Source organism: Anguilla rostrata, chromosome 16 (genome assembly GCF_018555375.3).
Source record: "Anguilla rostrata isolate EN2019 chromosome 16, ASM1855537v3, whole genome shotgun sequence".
NCBI classification, from domain to species: domain Eukaryota; kingdom Metazoa; phylum Chordata; class Actinopteri; order Anguilliformes; family Anguillidae; genus Anguilla; species Anguilla rostrata.
Window position 1 is genome coordinate 23,320,789 of NC_057948.1, and position 21,745 is coordinate 23,342,533.

General features: G+C 43.8%; 2 protein-coding genes across 3 annotated transcripts in view; both read left to right on the forward strand.

Moving 5' to 3' along the window:
* Window positions 1-1,097: 1,097 nt before the first annotated feature.
* On the forward strand, window positions 1,098-12,222 carry hmg20a (high mobility group 20A). The gene is made up of 9 exons (XM_064312801.1): window positions 1,098-1,368; window positions 4,982-5,085; window positions 5,179-5,388; window positions 5,705-5,837; window positions 6,242-6,279; window positions 7,531-7,606; window positions 7,842-8,081; window positions 10,905-11,037; window positions 11,291-12,222. Exons 2-9 carry the CDS (start codon window positions 5,017-5,019, stop codon window positions 11,292-11,294), a joined length of 903 nt encoding a protein of 300 aa, XP_064168871.1. The 5' UTR covers window positions 1,098-1,368; window positions 4,982-5,016; the 3' UTR covers window positions 11,295-12,222.
* Window positions 12,223-17,776: 5,554 nt separating this feature from the next.
* Window positions 17,777-21,745, forward strand: part of peak1 (pseudopodium-enriched atypical kinase 1) — a 117,067-nt gene continuing 113,098 nt past the window's right edge. The window contains exon 1 of one of the 2 annotated variants that reach the window (XM_064313937.1): window positions 17,777-17,971. The gene's annotated coding sequence lies outside the window, so the exon portion shown is untranslated. The remainder of the gene's footprint in view (window positions 17,972-21,745) is intronic. The other variant, XM_064313936.1, reaches the window with a different exon arrangement.

Sequence of the window (21,745 nt, forward strand, 5' to 3'; positions counted from 1 at the left end):
GATAGAGAAGGGATCACAGCTCATAAGGTGCCATCTGCATGGTGATTCACCCCAAAGAGAGAAGCTAAATGGCGCTGGCAATCGTGTAGTCTACTAATTGACAGGTTGGTTTGGGTGTACTGCTTTATGCTGCATTTCTTGTTTGTGACTAATATGCTGTGCACCAGTAAGTTTTTCCCCTGTAGGGATTCCCTTTTAGCTATTTTAAAAAGAAGAGAAAACTTTCAGCAGACTGTTCTGAAATATCGTTCTCAAAATAGGCCTGTTTTCTCAAGGGTGCAGTTGTTCACAGTGCATATTTTAAAATTCTAGACTTGTATTTAATTATTTATTTTTAATTGGCTGGTTTAAAAAAAAACTATGCTTAAATTAAACAGACAATGATTGCAAAAAAAAAACAGTAAGTGGGTTAATCATTACATTTTCATTCTTTAATCCAGGCTCAAATGTTAGTGTACAAGGTGCATGTTGCCCTTGTCATGCTTAAAGACGACCATAGGAATAACAGTAATGAGTTTCACGTTCCAGACATCCTCTTTAACTGTTTTGCTGATTTCAGTTTTCAAATCAAAATAATTATCCTATAAAATGTATTAAGTTGAAACTCGGCTCTGTGGTGTTGGTCCATAATCATTTGTGGCGTAGTTGTGTCCAGTTTCAGTCACCTATGTTATAAATACTGGGGGCTTTTCGGGATGTATATTAAAATATATTAAATAGCCAATTTCATTTGTCCTGTAAGTTTTCATGCAGTACATTCAAACCCTGCTTATAACTTTGTGTTCAATTGCTCAGTGTCATTACAAAGGCACATAAATGATGAAAATAGAAATACAAGCGCTTTGTACAGAAGCTTACTTGGTAGGACTGGAGTTATCACACAACTACATTACCCATAATAACAGAGCTTGATGTGACCTCACCTGTGCGACAAAAAGCGCCATATAATGGAAGATTCTGCCTAAATAAACTGATCCCGAATCAGCTGTTGGCCTTCAGACAAAATAGCTCTGGGAAAATAAGGAGCGTGGAAAATGATCTTGGATCAGCTGTTGACTGAAAAGTACTTCACGTTCCGTGGAGAAAATATCATTCCGCGAATAAAAATAGACACGATCCATATTTCAAAAACCATTCAGATTATATATAAAAATTTAAAAATTGCGATGTTGACTATTTTTGAAACAATATTTTTTGTTCTCAGTTACATTTAAGTGTAATATCACGCCGCTAAAATGAGAGTGAATGTTCAATGGTCCTTGTGTAGCTCGATCTTGATTCGCAGTTGACGTGGGCCGTCGTCTGTTTTGATTTGGGGGACCCTTGTTATACCACATTCCTGGAGCTTCGAAAGTTCATGAGTTACAGGTTAGTGTGGAAACGTACTGGCCAAGGGTGTGTTGTGGGGACGTAGGCTGTTCGTAATAAAAAAATAATGTTTACTTTGTTAAATGTAGGCTTTACAACGGCTACTCTCCAGCTAGGTAGCTGCCGTCTGTGTGTTACAATGAAACGCTCCGCATGGTGTCCCTCCTCTCTTGATTAGACTAAGGTTATTTTGTTAATCCCATAGCTATGTATAGATCCTGCTTGTTTCCTTGGCTAAATTAGTGATTATTTAAATTGTGAGTGTGCTGTAGACTAGTGCATACGTGTCTACATTTTTCGGGGAACTAGCTAGCTTGATTGCTAATAAGTTGGCATATAGTGTTAGTGGCTAGCTAAATTTAGCCAGCTAGCCTGTGTCACTGTGTGCATATAGCCAGACAATTCTTCAAACATGTCTGCATTACCTCCACCAAACTAGCTAGATAGTTAGCATTAAATTAATATGATAAACTGGCCGGTGTTACCTTTGGTTTCTTAGAGTATTCAACGCAGGTTAGAATCTAGAATTAGACCAGCCATTAAACGGTGTAGCTACAGCGTACTGTGCTCTGATAGTGCATGTGTCCGTAATGGTTAGTTCGGCATCCTTTTAATTGCAATATTTGACGTTGGCCGATAATTACCACAGATTATATTATGTAGAATTAAATACGAGGAGCGTTGCTGTGTTTTGTTCACTCCAGATATCATGTAGATCGCTATCTATCCAATTCATAACGTATGATTTCAACAGAAGTGTGGACGGTTAGATTTGCATAGGTGAGACAGTCGTACTCGTCTTTTCCAGTTGTGTTAAATCGTTACAGTCGGTGAATGATGTTGGCACGCAATTAAACCTCTGACTTGGTTCGCCGTGCTGCAGACAATCCAGGTGTTTACAGTTTCTTTTATATTCCAAGTCTGGGTAAATGTTCCACTCTGACTGCAGGCAGGGATGCAAAACATGTAAATCCAATTTAACAGAGGCTCTGGTGGCCAGTTGCCATGGTTTCAGAATTTATGTCTGGCATATTACACCGCAGTGATGTCCTAACAATCTGGCTCTCTTCAGTCAAATAGAACTATCACTTAGTGCACAAATATTCAGCGGCCAGGACACTGGCCAGTCTTGTTAGAATAAAAGCTGGGCAGTAATAGGAATATTCTCCTCTACAGTGAATGTCTATGGTCATTTTGACACACTGATGACACTAGGATCAGATTCTGAATTGGTGCTTTTTGAAGATGGTATTGCTCCTATAGTAGTAATCATGGTCAAAAGATTAATTCTTCAGAATGTGCAAAATCATGTGATTGGATGGCATAAATTTGTTTTATTCAGTACTAGAATTTGCTTCTGGTCATAGCTGTCAAGTGTGTCTTTGTGGAAGGTTTTGCAGTGAAATTTTGATGAGATCTTGGGTCAGTTGAGTTTTGTAGAACATGAAGTGCTTGAAAATCAGTTGAAAGCACAGGTGCCCTTGTGGCTGCACTCGCACAGGGACTTGAGCATACCTTGTTTTCTGTGCCGACGCTTTTGGGTAATTTCAGAAATTTAACTCCAAGCAGCTGCCACTTCAAGGCTTGCCGTTTTACAAACAGACCACCACTGAGCCCTCAGTGCTTGCTTGAAAATTCTAAAAGTCATACCTGTCAAGTGGGATTTGTTTTTGTTCCATCGCTAATATCTGTCAGCACACCATTAAAGCCATTTCACCATGAGAGCTGGTCCTGTGCACATCTTTGCTAATAATAATACATTTTATGTCTAGCACCTATCAAGAATAAAAGCAGCATGAAGTGAAGAACAAGGTTTTGAGCTTTTGAGAACTGTTAAGTTTTCCATTTCCATCAAACTGGCGGCCTGGAGACTGTAGAGAATGAGGACTGTGTTCCAGTCCTCATTTGAAGAGGAAATTTAAAGAGCCATTTTAAAGAGGAAAGAGCAGTTTTCTGGTTCGCCCTGCTGTTTCCTGTTCGTCAGAGCTCATTTACTGGAGACCTCTACATCTGCATCTCAGCTGTCCTTTGTGTGCTCGTGCACACCATAGGCTGTGGTGCGTATATGAATCTAGGGGGAGTGCATACATACAATTATCCAGTAGGGGGAGCCAGATGTCTTTGTTTTTTTTTATTCTGCAAAATAATACAAGCACTTAGCAGAGACGTTACACACATCACTCGGTTGAAAGTTCATCTGTAAATTACCTCAATAAAAATAATTTCATTCTTGTAATTAAGTAATGGTTCGTTTTATTTTTACTGTCAGGGTGTGTTGTGATTTTTCTTCTTATCTTCGCTCCAGCATTTATCTTCAAGGCTTTGTGCCAGATAGAACAGGAAACCATAGTTTTTATCATGTTGTCCTGTCCCAGGGGGCCGGGGGCCGGGGGGGGTCAGAGGAGAAAAGGAGGTCAGGGGTCATTATATGCAGTGATGTTTTCTACTGACCAATCAGATTGTGGGTTAATATATATCTTCTGTGAAGCTTGTACGTTTCACATTGCAATCAAAAAAACATTTCTTTGAAAGCAATAATGTACTCTATTAATATGCTGTACTGCTATACTATTATGGTATTATACTAATATTAATTAGACTTAATTGATAGCAAAACTATTTGCATTACAAATAATAGCCTACTATTTTCATTGACATTTTGAAATTGTGACCTAATAATTGGAAGCGTAAACCCGGAGTCAAATGTAAATCTCAAAATGCGATCTTAGCTCAGCTTCCTGCTTTTCCTCAGTTTGAGTTCTTGGGTCCGGTTTGCACAGGGCGTTGGAACTTGCTTGTCAGTGTTTTATCACAGGAAACGCTTGGCACTCGCACTGCGCAGGAGAAGCTGGAGAGTATTTTGGCCCAGCAACTTGCATTGAAATGAGAGAGCGATCTTATCTTTTTTTGTCAGTTAAAAGGCCGTTGTGCCCCTTAGATTAGATTTGTTGCTAAAACCAATAATACAAACCCAGTAAGCAGCCTGCATGGTTTATGACATGAGTTGACACACAGTCCCACTTAATTTCAAATAAAAAGCCTGCCTGTTTGGAGTAGCAAACATTTTAGATCTTAAGTGACTGAGCAGTATAAAAAATTAGACACCTGCTTTAAATGGTAAAAAACAAAATGTAATCAGTGCCTTGTTCTTTGTTTATTAAACATCAAATCATTTCTGAAGGGTTTTGATCACAGATCACTGAGAGAGGTTGCTGAGGTATAGAAGGAGTCAGAATGGATGGGGCTGTAGTCAGGATGGGGGTGTGGGGGTGGAGGGGCGTGCCGTGCAGGTGTTTGTGCTCCTCCAGGTGACGCTGAGCTTTGGAAAGTCACTGCACAGGTGGAGCTGTCAAAATCAGCAGCGGTGTTAGCGCCCACTGGGGCTCAAACACATGTCACCATGGTGACCACGTACAGAAGCATGCTGGGAGAATGGCACCTGCAGACAGCTGTGCTCAGCAGTGTGTGTGTGTGTGTGTGTGTGCATGCTGTGCTCAGCAGTGTGTGTGTGTGTGCGTGCTGTGCTCAGTAGCGTGTTTGCTGTATGTACGTGTGTGTGTGTGGGTGTTGCGTTCTGCTCCCCCCTCCTGACGGGGTGTCCTGTGTTGAGCAGGTCTCTCCTGGGGGTGGCGGTAACAGCGTGAGGCCATGGAGGAGCAGACTGGATCTCCCGGAGCCAACACTGACAACAGCAGCAGCCAGAGGAATGGGGAGGAGGTGAGTCTGATCTGAACCCACCTGCTCCCTGTGTGACATCACCGCGTGACCTTTAACCTCCGGTTAACGCGCCGCCCCCTCTCCCTGCGGCAGAAGCCCCGGCGCTCCAGCTGGACCAAGGGCAGGAAGAGGAAGAAGCCGGTGAAGGACAGCAACGCCCCCAAGGCCCCGCTCACGGGCTACGTGCGCTTCATGAACGACCGGCGCGAGCAGCTGAGGGCCGAGAGGCCCGACGTCCCCTTCCCCGAAATCACCAGGATGCTGGGCAACGAGTGGAGCAAGCTGCCCCCCGACGAGAAACAGGTAGGAGGGAGAGAGAGAGAGATAGGGGGAGAGAGGGAGAGAGGGGGCAGAGAGAAACAAGGAGAGAGAAAGAGAGTAAAGAGAAAGACAGAAAGAGGAGAAGAGAAGGGAAGAGGGGAGGATAGAGATATAGAGTAATGGGTAAAGAAAGGGTAGGGGAGAGAGAAACAGACAGAGGGAGAGATATTGAGAGGATGTGTGAGTGTGTTGAAGTAGTTTGTTTGTGTGCGTGCTGTGGTTCACAGTGGGGTATCTCAGTCTCAGTATCCCTCACTCCCTTTTCTCCCTCTCTCCGTCTCTCTCTCTCCCTCCGCAGCGTTACCTGGACGAGGCTGAGAAGGATAAGGAGCGCTACATGCAGGAGCTGGAGAAGTACCAGAAGACTGAGGCGTACAAGCACTTCACCCGCAAGCTGCAGGACAAGAAGAAGGGCAAGCAGCACAGAGGGGGTGAGACGCGCACACACGCGCTGATCTCGCACGCTGATCTCAACACCCACATGCTGATCTCACACACTGATCTCGCACACTGATCTCAACACCCACATGCTGATCTCACACACTGATCTCTCACGCTGATTTCACTTTCTGATCTCAACACCCACACGCTGATCTCACACACAATGTGGGCCCTGTTTTATAGCCATGTCTACATATGCTTCTCATGCTATCTCTGGGCCAAGTCTCCCTTCAGCCAAACTCTCAGGTGTTTCTGCTTCAGTACCAGCATACTGTAAGATAACGTTGGCATAATTCAGACAAATCATGAGAGGAATTTCACACCTGTGGAGTCTCCAGGTGATCTTTCACAGGAAAAACACTTTATTCATCCCCTCTTCTCTCTTGTCCTGCAGATGTGGCACGCCAGGTTACCCATGAATCCCTGCACGAGGTAATCTCTGCATGTACAAATGTACACACACATTCAAGCACACATGCACACCTAAACACGTGCACACATGCATTGGCACTCTCACACTCATACTTCCAAACATAAACTAATGTATTCTCTCTCTCACATACACACACACACACACACACACACACACACGCACACTGCACTCTGACTTACGTGCACACACCCATTCATGCTGTACACAGTACATACTCTTCCTCCCTTAATTCCCCGGTCTGCTGACAGGTCTGCTTCACATTGGGCACTAACAGCTGCAGCAGTAAGGCTGGATTAATCAGCCATGCTCTATAACTGCAGAGCCTGCAGACCGAGCTGCCGCCACCTCTGCCGCTAACTGGCTCATGCACTTTTATGAGGTGAAACCGTGTAATTAGGGGTCTGCTGGAAACCTGTCCTGTGAAGAGGGAAGGGGGCAAACACAGAGTGACTCAGGACTCAGTGGCCCGCAGATCGGGCACCGCCCCCCCACTCGGCCTAGCCCCCCGCCGTCCCCCGCCCCCACCGAGCCGGACAGCGCTCCGCTGCACAGGGCAGGCTGGGGATAACGCACATTAGCCTGTTACCCTGATTGCTTTATGTGCTCTTTCATTCCGCGCTGCTCGGCCTCCAGTGGGAATGGCTCCAGAGCTCCGGTAAATTCCGGCCTGCCGCCGGCGGCTAAATAAGATGGATCACCGCAGCTCGGCGCTCGTTAGTCACCATCGCCACGGCAGCGGGGTGATTAGCATCGCCGGCTAGCGGCAGGAGGCTGACAAGGGAGTGGCAGTTTGTCCTATACCTGTCCCGCACACACAAACACACACACACTCATACACGCGCACACACACACACACACACACACACACACACACACACCTGTCCTTATTACAACCACCCTGTCCTACTTTGCACCTACTTATGTACCTATGCATGCACACACACTCCTCTCTCTGAGCACACACACACACTCCCCTTTCCTCATTACCTTTTACATTATTAATGTGGTAGGTCTTTAGTTTTTTTTCTTTTTGATTTTTTTGTGAGAGCTAAAGCTCACCTCATCCACATGTCAATAAAAGTTTTTGAAGACCATTTTGAAATGCATCCAACTTCTTGGGTATAGAACCTCACATCCTGTGCTGATTCCCTGTCTTCACTCTTCTCCTTCTGACAAATGGATTAGTTTCTTCATGCCTTTTTTTAGGTTTTGGTTTCTCATTCTCTCAGCCTTTGTTGTGTGTGTTTCAGAAGGATGCCGAGGGGAAGGAGAGGTCTGTTTTTGACATTCCCATCTTCACCGAGGAGTTTCTCAACCACAGCAAAGGTAAGGAACACTCAAAACTTTCCCTAAGCTTCCTCCATCACTCATCACAAAGCACGGAAAGAGGCTCATGCACACGCACAGAACTTCCTTCTGAGGAGTCTCATTTGCAGAGAGGGAACTTTGATGTCTTTATTTATCCTGGTCTGTTTGTCCTCAGCTTCTCAGAGTTGGTTCTGGTTGTGTGCCGCGTAAACCCCTGTCACATGTCTAAGAGCTGATAACCCCCCCCCCCCAGCGCGCGAGGCGGAGATGCGCCAGCTGAGGAAGACCAACATGGAGTACGAGGAGCGCAACGCGGCGCTGCAGAAGCACGTGGAGAGCATGCGCGGGGCGGTGGAGCGGCTGGAGGGGCTGCAGGAGCGTGCGCAGGCGAGCGCACTGGCACGCCACACGCTGCCGCTCAGCAGCCGACCTGCTGGACACAGCTGCGACACCAACGCCCTGACCAGCAGCTTCAGCGGCCTGGCCCTGCCTGGTGAGAGCACACACGCGTATACACACACACACACACACGCACACACACACACACACACGCCCTGACCAGCAGCTTCAGCGGCCTGGCCCTGCCTGGTGAGAGCACACACGCATACACACACACACACACACACACACGCACACACACACACACACACACGCACAGACCAGCAGCTTCAGCGGCCTGGCCCTGCCTGGTGAGAGCACACACGATACACCACACACACACACACACACACACGCACACACACACACACACCCTGACCAGCAGCTTAGCGGCCTGGCCCTGCCTGGTGAGAGCACACGAACACACACACACACACACACACACACACACACACACACACACACGCCCTGACCAGCAGCTTCAGCGGCCTGGCCCTGCCTGGTGAGAGCACACACGTATATACACACACACACACACACACACACACACACACACACACACACACACACACACACACACACACACACACACACACACACACACACACGCCCTGACCAGCAGCTTCAGCGGCCTGGCCCTGCCTGGTGAGAGCACACATGTATACACACACACACACACACACACACACACACACACACACAAACACACACACACACATACACATTTACATACATATACATACATATATGCACATTTACTCACATATACATGCATATATGCACATATATACACATTTACACACATATACATGCATATATGCACATATACACACATACAAATTTACACACATATACATACATTGGTGAGGGGACCAAAGTATGTGTACACCTAATTAGTTGGTTTGGCAACTTCAGCCACACCCATTACTAACCACTGGGTTTGGCGATTGCCAGGAGAATGCTACCTGCCCGAATGCATAGTGCCAATTGTAAAGATTGGTGGAGGAGGCATAATGGTCTTGGGCTATTTTTCATGGTTTGGGCTAGGCCTCTTAATTCCAGTGAACGGAAATATTGTGCACAAAGCAAGGTTCATAAAGAAATAGTTTTCTGTGTTTGGTGTGGAAGCCCTTTGGAATTTAATCTTTTAACAGCAGATACTTCTATGAGTACCACTGTACAACAGTAAAGCCATATTATTTCCAAACATTCTTCAAATACTTTCTGTTTTAAGCACATTTTCGTAACTTCTGTGGACTTCATCTGAACTGCTTAAGATAATTAATAATAAAGGAAAATGAATTATTTGGAAGCGGGTATGATCTTGTCGTTGAAACCTATTTTTTTTCTTTCTAACTGCTGTAACTAAAAACGGGTCTTGATAATTGTGAGAGAGAACTCTGGGCTTTCTGTGAATCCCCAGTGGCTTCTGGGATACAAGCCATTGCCTTTGTTTATTTGTCCGGAACCCTGTGCTTTGATCTCCCATCCACGGAAGTGTCACATGACTGCACATGGTAGTTATTTGATTCTTTCTCACAGCTCAGATGTGAGCTTGGTCGATCCGGAAATGAATGGTTGCTTTTAATGTTCAGATATCCATCCATCCATCTATCCATTAACTGTACCCGCTTATCCTGGTCAGGGTCGCGGAGGTGCTGGAGCCTATCCCAGCATGCATTGGGCAAGAGGCAGGAATAAACCCTGAACAGGCCACCAATCTATCACAGGGCAGGTTCAGATATGAAATACTTTATTCTTATATTTCATTCTTTTTTCTCCCAAACCTCCAGCCACTGTATCTGCATGTTACTCCATCTGGGGTAGAATTCAGTTAAGTGCAAATACATTTCTGAGCAAGGTCACTCAAGGTCAGTCACTCTCAGTCAGTCACGTCACGGATGGGACAAATCGGCAAATATGGCGGTAGGAAGCTGGGAGAGAGAGGGAGGGAGGAAAAGAGGGAAAGCCAGTTCCAAGGCTTATCAAGGTTGAAGAGGTTGCAGGTTTAATTCCCAAGTGGGGCTTTGCCATATTGCCCTTGAGCAGAGTACTTAACCTTGTGTGTCTTAAATGGACGATAATGTGTGTGAGCTTTGAGTGGTTCTAAATCAGTTCTCTCTGCTAAGCAAATGCACTTTATCGATGCCACAGGAACTTAGTCCAGCTCAGCATACTGTGAAATCTCAGAGAACGTCACGTCACTGAAGATTTGAAATGCTAAATGTTGTGTGTCAGACTGTGTGAAACATGACAGTAGTTATGTCAGTCAGTAATCATTAATTAGGCCAGGGGCACAGTGTTTGGCACGTGTGTGGCGTAGCGTGTCTGACCGTGTCTGTCATGTTTCCTTGGTGGTTAATTTGGGTTTGCCGTTGATGAATGGAAGCTAGTATCAGATGTTCCATTGGTGGTGTATTAGGGTATGCCTCCGATGACTGATCCATTGGTGGTGTATTGGGGTATGCCATGGATGACTGATCCATTGGTGGTGTATTGGGGTATGCCGTGGATGACTGATCCAGTGGTGGTGTATTGGGGTATGCCATGGATGACTGATCCATTGGTGGTGTATTGGGGGATGCTGTTGATGACTGTTTCAGTGGTGGTGTATTGGGGTATGCCTTCGATGACTGATCCATTGGTGGTGTATTAGGGTATGCCTCCGATGACTGATCCATTGGTGGTGTATTGGGGTATGCCGTGGATGACTGATCCATTGGTGGTGTATTGGGGTATGCCGTGGATGACTGATCCATTGGTGGTGTATTGGGGTATGCCTCCGATGACTGATCCATTGGTGGTGTATTGGGGTATGCCGTGGATGACTGATCCATTGGTGGTGTATTGGGGTATGCCGTGGATGACTGATCCATTGGTGGTGTATTGGGGGCAGTGAGTATCAGGCTAATCTCTCTCTCTCTGTCTGTTTCTGCAGGAAGTGGAGAGGTGCCCACGCTGGAAACCATCGACTTGTACATGAAGAAGCTGCACGCCATCATCCTGGCCAACCCTCAGGAGCACGAGGCTCTGATCAACACCATCAGAGAGGTGGTCAGCCGCCTGGACAGGTATGAGCCAACACACACCACAACACACACCACACACCCCACACACCCCCTCACCTACACACACCACACACCTCCTCACCAACACGCACTACACACCTCCTCCCCAACATACACACATTGTGCACGCAAACACACACATGTACAACACACACAAACATGCTCACAATGTGCACTCAACAACACACACATATTCAAAATTCCTTGTTCCACTGATGTATTTATTCGTTTATAATAAAATAATTTCCTCCCCCAGGTAATTTTGCACCCCCAGACTTCAAGGAGAGTTGAGCTGCACATCGTACCTGTGTGTGTCCACTGAGGCTGTTTTAGTGAGGTCAGCTACCTTTCTCACTGCACCCCCATCCCCATTTTAAGATGCCTTTTATTCATTTATTAGCCAATATTGGGGTCCAGATTCAGTGTAACCGCAATCGCGTGGAGAATTTAAGCAAGCACTCCTCCTGCTGTTTCTTCCATAACTGCACATGGTCAGTGGCTGCTGAAATTGAAGGTGAGCTTGGTTCAGGAATTGCTTGCTTAAATTCAGTACCAATAGTTGAATGCAAAGCCCATTGGATTTCTGTAATCTGGCTCGGAATCTTAGGTTATTTATTTTGTACTGTTTTTGTAGGAGTTTTCCAAGTCGAATTTGTATCATATAACGCCACACCAAATTCTGAATTTGCAGAAGTATTTTGAATGAGTTGCAGAGGCAATATGCACATTCCCCATTAACCTCTGTGTTAATGGAATTGTTTTCCTTTCTTTTTTTAAGTAGGACTAGAAAGTCTGCAGTTCAAGTAAAAAAATACACACTGTGAACATCTGTGTCTCCAACCTATTTGATTGCCTGCTCTTTTTTTTTTTTTTTTTTTTAAACAAAAACAAAAAAAATCATTTTTACTTTTGTTCAGATGTTTTAAACCATCAGAATTTTAGCCATTTTAGTGTTTGTTTGCTGGCAATGGCGAGACTTGGCTGGAGGGGGTGAGAATGAAAGACGTTCCATTTTTAATCTTGTTTTGCTTGTGAAGGAAGCACTATTCACGTTCAAAGGCAGTTTATCACAAGTTAAGCATTACTGAATATAGTTGTGCCAGTGTTTGAATTGTTTGTATGTTGTAATGGAAAAAGTACTTAAATGTTCCAAAATATTGTGTTGTTGAATAAAACGGTTTTGCAGTATTTGTTTGTGCAGGTGTTGTTTTATCGGGGATATTCTGATATATTCTGCTCAAGAAGCTGTACCAGATTCTATTCCCATGGGCACTTTTCATCAGGACTTGGTGTTGGACTAACTTTTTTCTTCCGAAGGTCTGTGCATATTTAGCTGAATTTATAGCATGGTTATTAGCACATACAGTATCTAAGGTTGTCTGGAGGAGGAACTGACACAAGGCCAATGTGGACCCTGCACATTTTATTCACAGGAAGTGATAGGAACAACTGTGAAACAACATGAATAGCGTTGAGCCAGAGATGAGAATCTTTTTTGGAAGTTCTGCGCTGAGAGTGTTTGGAGAATTGATTGTGTGGGAGGGAAAGCTCAACTGTTCAACTGTCTCAAATTTGGCTTTGGCTTTAAGTTCAGGAGTTGACAGTGAGGTTGATAGAATTAGCTTGCATTAAGATTAACCTCTTTACCCAAAAAAAGGAAGAGGTTCTTTCTCATCTCTCTAGCCAAAAGAAAAATCAGTTTTCACACTTCAAAAATAATAAAAATTCCATGCATCCCTCCAATCAAAAGCAGCAAAGTCACCCAAAGCCTGCCGAAAATTAATAGGCAATTATAGAACACTTGAAAGTTCTACATCATTTGTTGCTGTTAAAGCCCTTTAGGCCATCTGTGCAATATGAATGTCAGCTCGGACCAAGACAGTTTTATTGCCGTGTCCCAACAATGGATGGTTTGTGTCAGATGGTTTTTTTACGTTTACTAAACATGTTTCTCTCTAATCTTCAGAAGGGGCCCCCTAAATTCACCTTGTGTGACCCCACAGTTTGGAATGCATTTCTGTGGTGGCAAGTTTTCAATTCTTTTGCCCAGTGATAAATGGTATGTGTGTTATGTTTCGCACAGTATCCAACCTAGGATTTGTAATACCGGAGTAACACTCCCAAGAGTTTACCATTCATTTGGCCAGCATTTACTATGCGAGTATTGTCACCTTAACCTACCTAATGAGTTGTGAAAGTGTCATGATTCAATGAAAGGACTGATTTTACAACAGAGGAGATTTGATTGAACCAAAGATTTCCTTGTTGATATTGTACACTTGGGTATGGAATGAAATTAGATTATTTTCTGAAATGTCTTAAAATAAATGTGAATGAAACATGTCTGCAGTGTGCATAAAATAAGCAAAAGGATTTTATTGCTTTTCACATTTCAACAGATGAACAACGTCTGACTCCCCAAGAAGCATCCTTAAAATGTATTTTATTCCCAGTCAGCTCTGTGCTTTAAACAGAAATTTATGAAAAGGGGGGAAACACTTGTTTGCCTTATGATGCCCATTTCCTGTCTGCTGGCAGTGGTTTCCTGTTCACAGTGGCCAGCACGCTGGCTCACAGCTGCTTGCCTTTACATTACATTACTGGCATTACACAGCTTTATAGCATTTTAACAGACTGTCCATTTATACAGCTGGATATATACTGCAGCAGTGCAGGTTAAGTACCTTGCTCAAGGGGACAACGGCAGTGTCCTACCTGGTAATTGTACCTGAAGCCTCTGTTTTTACAAGCCCAGTTCCCTACCCATTATACCATTATATCATTGCAGGGTGCTTCACTGCTGCCTTTCAGTCACTGTCCTGGTGCAGTCTGCTGGCCCTGGGGCCAGGTCATGCAGTCACCTGCCTCAGTGCAAGTTCCCCTTTAGCTTTCAGACGGACAGAAGCCTCTTCTGTCCCCTTTTCCTGAAAGCCCTTCAGATGCGCAGAAACAAGTAAACCTTTAATTTGTGCACAACACCCAACAGGACGGGGAGGGGGGTACCACATCCCTTTGACACCCAGTCGCAGCTGCGGGGGGGAAGGGAAGAAGGCCGAATGTTCTGAACCACACTGGGGAAACAAAAGAGGCTGGCAGCATCATGAGCCGGAGATCATGAGCTCTCCCTCACCCCCCCCCCCCCCCCCCCACATTCCCCCAGAGCAACCTGGTCAGCTTCCTCCTTTTGCTTCCTGCCAGGGTTTCAGGGGTCTGGGGGGGGGGGGGGAGTCCTCACAGAGGATGCCGGAGCGCAGAGGGGTTAGCGAGCAGTCGTGCTGAGCGGGCCTCGTATCCTGACTGAGCTGAAAACTTATTGCTCAGCACAGATCTCTCCGGATGCAGGTGATTCATATTGCTACGGGAAAAGTCCACTCACCCAGCTGTAAATCTTCTGGATATTATCCAGTGCTTTATGATAGCTGAGGCAAGAGTGGAGGCACACATTATGAACACTAATGAACAATCATCTGAGAACGTAGATTATCTCTGAACAGCAAGCCTTAAAGAGTACTCAAACTGTTTCTGAATACCTTTTAAGGTATTGTCAGGCCTGTGAAGAACAATTTTTCTTCAATCTAATTTCTTATTTCTTAAATATTTAAAGGAGATATTTAACATGCAAACCTGCACCTTGTTTGAGTTTTGTTTAGAGATTCTTAACTTTTTTAGCTCTAAATAAATAGGATTGTTTAAAGTGTTGCAACCCCAAATTAAAATAAACACTCATTGCCCATACCGTACTGCTTGCTCAAAATGAAGTGATTACGTTGGGATGTCTGCCATTTTTCAGGATTTTCTGAGGCTTTTCTCTCTCATGAATAGAAGCGGGAACGTTTAGATTCCATGCTTTTCCAAAAACATTTTGCATGCCGTGTCCCGTTATAGCTAAGTAATCCTCGATAAGCCTCCCATTCAACATTTAGGTACCTTATGCATAAACTGCGACATTTTGGAAGATGTGTTACCAAAATTATTATATGAACCTAAAATGCACAAGTAATGCGATCCTTTAGAAGAAGTAGCGCATACTCAGGTTTCTTTCTTTCTTTTCATCATGTGCTAAAAATGCTCTTTTGCAAACGCACACAAAACTCGCTTTGTCTGCGTTGGCAATATTCTGTATGACAATATTCCATCGCCAGCCGGTTTATGATAGAGGCTAACTGAGAATAGAACGTAAGGAGTTACTTAGAACATTCTTCAATCAGACGTAACTGGATATGGAGTAGGCCTACATTAGGATATGGCTTACATTCAGTTTAAGGAAATACAGACTAAAAGTTTACACCCAAACGACTGCAGGTTCATGAATAAAATGTAATATTTTATTAGGATTGGCTACAATAAATAAGCACACCTGCCAGGTTATGAAAAAACTCCTTAACAATGAAATAATGCATTTTTGTACATTAGCATTAAACACCAAATAAGAGAGACTTATGCCAGAAAAATGGTAATAATAAATATATGAAAGTATTTCGGAGGAATATATTTCCTTTGAAAACAAATAAATAGCATATAGTGAGTGCTGTTAACATAAAGTAGTATTATCCATTATTAAATTGGTTAACTCTGTTTCCCTTGAGAAATTATATTTATTAAAATTATTATTTCCCTTGAAAAGATTAGTAAATAAGAAAATCATGCGCCCTCTTGTGGCGCGTATATTCACTGCAATAACGAGCGTCCAAACCCCATGACTACTCGGTTTACGCAATTCAAGTGTGCCAACAGTGCGTATCTTTAAATAACGTTTACTTTTGGCATGAAGACCAAAGTGATCAGTGGTCTCGATATGGAACGTCCAAAGGAATAACTAGGGCTCTCAGTCTTTGTGGGGGGGAAAAATCTATATAAGACGTCCTTCCTCTTTGTTGAAGGTGCATGTTTTTTCAGCAGGAAGGGTTAATGAAGTACATGGGAAACGTCTTTCATGGTCGCTATCTTGCCCTTGATCCATCACCCTCTTGGGAGGGGGGAAGCAGCGGTGTCACTGGTAAGAAGCGGAAAATCTCGGCCTCGTGCGCCTGCCGGCCGGGGAAACTATCTCTGGAATGTTTAGAAACATGAGTCACTCCCACACACTCCTGCTGAGGTCACACCCACCTCCACCAACTTCCTGCCCCCCTCCTGCTCAACAGACAGAGGGATACAGGGGGGATTTCCATTCGTCAGTGTCCCTGCCCCGCACATTCTTTTTTTACCCATCCGAGCCCCAACAACACATGCTATCCATTCTGTTCAGAAGGCGCATAAGATCAAAATGGCACTTTGTGCTGCACTGTATTGTATGATAATTGGCCTTGATCCCTGCCCTTTGTCCTGGGTGCAATACATACTGTATCTGCAGTCTCAAAGAATTACTCAGCACACATTTAAAAATGCATATCTATTCTTTGAAATGCTTTATGGCCCACACCGCACAACCGATTCGTAATTTATACCGTGATTAGTGCTGGCAGGGAATTGTGAAGTAGTAGAATGGGAGGATAATGCCAGTTGTCACTATGCTGGCAGTATGGAGGCATGACTGGAGGAGGGGGGAGTGGAGTCTGCGTGTTAGTCACTGCTGTCACCTGCCTTAGATCCAAATGAGCGCCTCTGGGACGGGAACGCAGGGAGCCCCCTGGCAGCTCTGCTGAAAAAACGCTGCATTAGGTACTCAGCACAGGCACAGTCACGCCTCCGGACCACGCTAACAGCTCACCGAGGGCACGGTTTAAACGAAAGCGAGACTGACAAGTCATTAAACGGATGCATGTGTTCTGTGTCTGTGTGACGTGCACAGGACCATAATCACAAATGACATGGTCTAGCAAGTTATATTCCCTGTGAATAATTTAATAATTATTATTTTTGAGTTCTAGGGCACTGTTACATGGGCAGCACAGTGGTGCAGTGGGTAGCGCTGTTGCCCACAGCAATAACGTCCTTAGTTTGCATCCCTATGTGGAGTTTTTGTTCACGTTGGTTTCCGCTGGGTAGTCCGGTTTCCTCCCACAGTCCAAAGAGAGTTTAAATTGCCCCTAGGTATCAGTGTGTGAGCGAATGGTGTGTGCGTCTTGCAACTGTCCAGGGTGTATCCCTGCCTTTTCCCCCAATGCATGCTGGGATAGACTCCAGCACCTCCTGCGACCCTGACCAGGAATAAGCAGTTATAGGTAATGGATGGAGAGCACTGTTACATAGTTAATTCTTATATTAAACAACACTCATTTATTTTAAATACATTTTTAGAAAGAGTGTGCATGGCCCTGTTTCAATAAGATTCACTTTATCAGATCACTATGCAGGTATTTGCAGATTTCTGTATTGCACCCAGGACGAAGGGAAGGGATGAAGGGCAATTATCATACAGCAACGCATATAAATTGTTAATAACAACAGACTGCATGCGTAGCTACATAATTTAAATTTGGAAGGTGAAACAGATTTGAGCTTGCATTTTTGCTTGCAATCAGTTGCCACTTCACTGTCATAACGCCAGAATGACTTCACAGCCTATAGCCACTTGTGGCACTTTATTTTTCACGTGTTTGATTGCAGGCAAATACACATAATTCCTATCTGGGGAAATAAACAGACTTGGTTATACATCATTCTGTTGTCGTACCGGAGAAAGAAATGCTGATGAAGTAGATGGGAATGTGTTCCCCTTCACCGCGCGGCGCCGACGTACTTACGTGCACGGTGCTATCCTACAGAGCGCGCGCGCGCGCCCGGACCTACGTAAATGCGCGTATCCCATGGTAGTTGAGAGAACCACTGCTGTGGCCATGCAGTGGGAACGAGTGTGGCATCGGCAACGCGTGAGCACTGTTATTCCTATTAAAATTCATAGCGGACCTTACGTTATTACTGTACGACAATAGTAGAAAAGCGGGATTATGGTTGTCAAGAAGGAGCAGGGACGTGGAAGAAGACGAAGCACATAACGGTAAGAATAAAAAAGTTTAAATCGTTTTTTCCAACAGGAATCAACAGTGAGTTTGTTAGCCACCAGTCGTTAGGCACGGGGAAAGTTCCTGATAGGACGTAACAGAGGCAAAGCAGTCCCTTCGAAATGGATATTGCAGTTAATCTTGCGTTGAGCCTTTTGCTCAGTGTTAGCATTGCTAGCTGGCTGTACCTTTAGGATACAACCGAAAGTAGCCTATCATCTCCATAAAGCGAAAAGAAAGTTTCCTTTTTGCTATTCTAGTGTTGCAGGTAGTCAAATCATTATAGCGACATACGTTTCTGTACGGTAACTTTGTAACGTTGGCAAGCGCCTGCGACTCGGAAAGGAAAACAAATGCGCAACACTGCAGTGCAAATATTTTGCTTGTATTTTCCTAAATATTTAGCGTTCTTAGTGAAACCAGTACGGTAAAGTTGTCATATTTAAGTAAACAATATTGGTTTGAATGTGTGTTGCAGGAAATCGGGGACTGGCTGTCAAACACGGTGGTTAATTGGATCGGTCTGGCATTTTCAGTTGAACGTTTCATTAACAGGAAAAAAACGCGTATTCAGTGACAAACATTTTGTTATTATGAATGGTAGCAGTGAACAGATCAAATATACAGCTGTAATTTAAACGCAAATTGCCATTCTGTTTGATGCCATGGCAATGTATATGCTTGAGTGTCCATGTTCGAGGAATTATCTTTCCAGTTTGCCAAAATGTAGTTGCAGTGAAATGATAGCTGTGGATTGGACTGTGAATCGATTGAACGTGTGACAGAAACACAGATTAACACTCAAGGTCTTTATATCTGCTGTGTATTTGTACTATCACACATATGTTACAACTATAGTTTAAGGCAGTGATTGCCCATGAATGTCCGTCTTTCTGCTGATTTTGTTCTGTAAATTGCAGCTAACCAGAACATCATTTTAAGTAGTTGGCCCAATTCAACTGTTGTGGAGTTTGTGAAACTGGGTCCAATTTATGCTTTCCATTATTATGCCGCTTGAGCGTGTGGGCATGAACGGAATTTTTCGTTTAACTTGCGGGTATTGAATTGTTGCGTAAGTTCAGAAATGCTACATTTAGGAGATTTAACACACTAACACATACAAAGACTTATCAGAATTTTTTACAAACGAGTACCATGGTAATAGTAGTTTGCTATTATGATCTTGGTAATGACTGAATTAGTCCATAATAGATACTTAGTGAAAGACTTTAATGGATTTTATTGAATTAACCTACAGAGCGTGTGGAAAAGGCAGAATTCACGGTACGCAAAGTATGACAGTCACTCCAACTGCAAAACGGTTTTGGAATACAGATGATGTTACATTGATTCTGGAAGAAATCACTCCACCCATTCCAATTGATCCTTTCTAGATGGAAAGGGGGTACACGGCTGTCCACAGGGGGTGTAGTATCCACAGAAAACATACAGCACCACCGGAATCGCCCAGAAGCGGTGTGGACTGTTATTGTGAAAGATTTCCCTATTAAAGACTGTGACCGGAGGAGCACTTTGTGTTGTCTTCCTTAGTGTAGCAACTCATCTCATCATTTTGGTCCTTAGTAATGAGTAGACTGTCAACAAGGCTGTTTGTATCTCATTGCTACTTCTGCATCTGCAAACTGAGCTGAGATTTATTGTAGGAGATGGATGCTTGACATTGGCTGCAGTGCCGTGCAAGAGGGTTCTGCCAGCAATCGTTAAAAAACAAACTTTCACCATACAAAAACCTTGAAACCTTCCCAGAAGCAAAAAGAAAATCAAACAAAACTGAGCCGAACCACACAGCAAGAAGGGGGATTTCAAATAAAAATATACAACCTGAGGTGTTCTTGGGAGTGGTTTGACAAGCCTGGTTCAATCAGATCCGTAGCCATTCCTCTGTGTAATAACCAGCAATTCATTCTTTGTCTGTGTGTCTGTGTGTGTGTGTGTGTGTGTGTGTGCGTGCGCGCGCGCTCATGTTTCAGTCTCATTGTCCACCAAACACACAGAACAATCGACTCAAATGACTGTTGAATTACCATCTTGGTTTGGTCAGCCAAAATCAGGCAACCCTGCAACATTTTGTGCTCTTTTAAAGTTGGGTTAACAGGGTTGGTGTGATATAACTGTTAGGCTCTTTATTTCAATCCAGCCAGGAGTGCAACACACTCTGACGAGCTGAACTGTTTTTTTCTTTTTCTTCCCTTGTTAACATCAGATGTCAAAAATATTTGTTGTGGCAGATGAAGATTCTGTGTGTCATCTCTCGTTATCCCTCATAGCTGTTCTGTGTGTTCTGACATTAGTCTGCATCGATTACAGTCAGTCATTTATGTTACTTGCCTTGATTATGACCCTCAGATAGTACTTCAGGAGTAGTGTTTGTAATATTCTGGTCTGTCGTTTAAATCCATGCTTGAAGTAATTTTTCCGAATCGGTACTCTGACTTGGAAAATTTTGTCTGGAATGTGTGAAAAGGACTGTGAAGAAATGGAAAATGCTGTGTGTGTGTGTGTGTGTGTGTGTGCGCACGGATGTGTTTGTGTATGTATGTGAATCTGCATTTGTATGTGTGTGTCAGTGTGTGCCTTAAATGTGCTGAACAAAACAGGCATGACTTGAAAATGAGTGTTGTTTTGTTGAATTTTCTGTGATTCTGGTATGCTCCTTTTTTCATTTTTTTTATGGATTGGTGTTGGAAACTGAGTTCTAAGGAAATACCATGTGATGCTGTGACCTTTGACCCTTTCCTTCCCCTGGGTCAAAGTTAGAGAACAGGTGTGACCCTGGTGCCTGTGGGCTGCTAGATCAGTGTACCTCATAAAGCGAACACCAGGATTTGCAGCCATTCAAAAACAATTAAGACTGGACGGTTGTATCTGCAAACCTTAATTTAATTAAACCCCAAATTTCTAATTCAAATCGGGATCATAAATGTCAGCAGATTTACTTGAGCTAAGGCTTTGCTCAAATCTTATTTAATTAATTGTTATTTGGTATGCTTGGGTCATGTAGTTTGGTTTTCCAAAGCATGTAAATCAATGCTCCATTTGGTTATTTTTGATTAAAATTGTAATTATTTCAGCCGGAGATCGATGATGGTATAAATGCCCTACCGTACAAGAACAAGAACTTATAAGCACATTAAAAGGGGCTGCATATAAACAGAGTAATTTCTGAACTGAAAGGACTCATAGGTTTGTAGCAGCCTTCTCAGACCATTGCAGCCTGCATAGATGACTTTCTTATGCAGCATAGGCCAAATATCCATTCGTACAGCTGAATATGTGTTGTAGCAACTCTGTTTGAAGTACCATACTCAAGGTGTTGTCTCTGTCTGGGAACTGAACCAGCTGTTTCTGGGTTATAAGCCCAAGTCCCGAACCGTCACCCCGCTGGGCTGCCTACGCCGCACACCAGCGCATCCTTGTAGTGATCCCACAGGTGAGAGAACGCTTTGACAGTGAGGGTCTCAGCCCAGCCGTGGCTGTTCTGTTCTTCAGTGGTGTGCATCAGCATTAGCCTTTTGCCAGAAATATTCGTGTTCAAACAAACGGAAGCACGCTTGTAAACAAATAGCAGCATTTATTTTTTAATTAGCATGGTTTCAAACTTTTTTGTCTATTAAATACATCTCTTTATTCCCTTCTTGAATAAACTTATTGCCTAGGTAAATTTCCTTATTTGCTTACAAATGATCAACCAACATTAAAGCAGTAGCATCATGGCCGAAAAGTGAACAAGAACATGTCTGTCTCTCCTG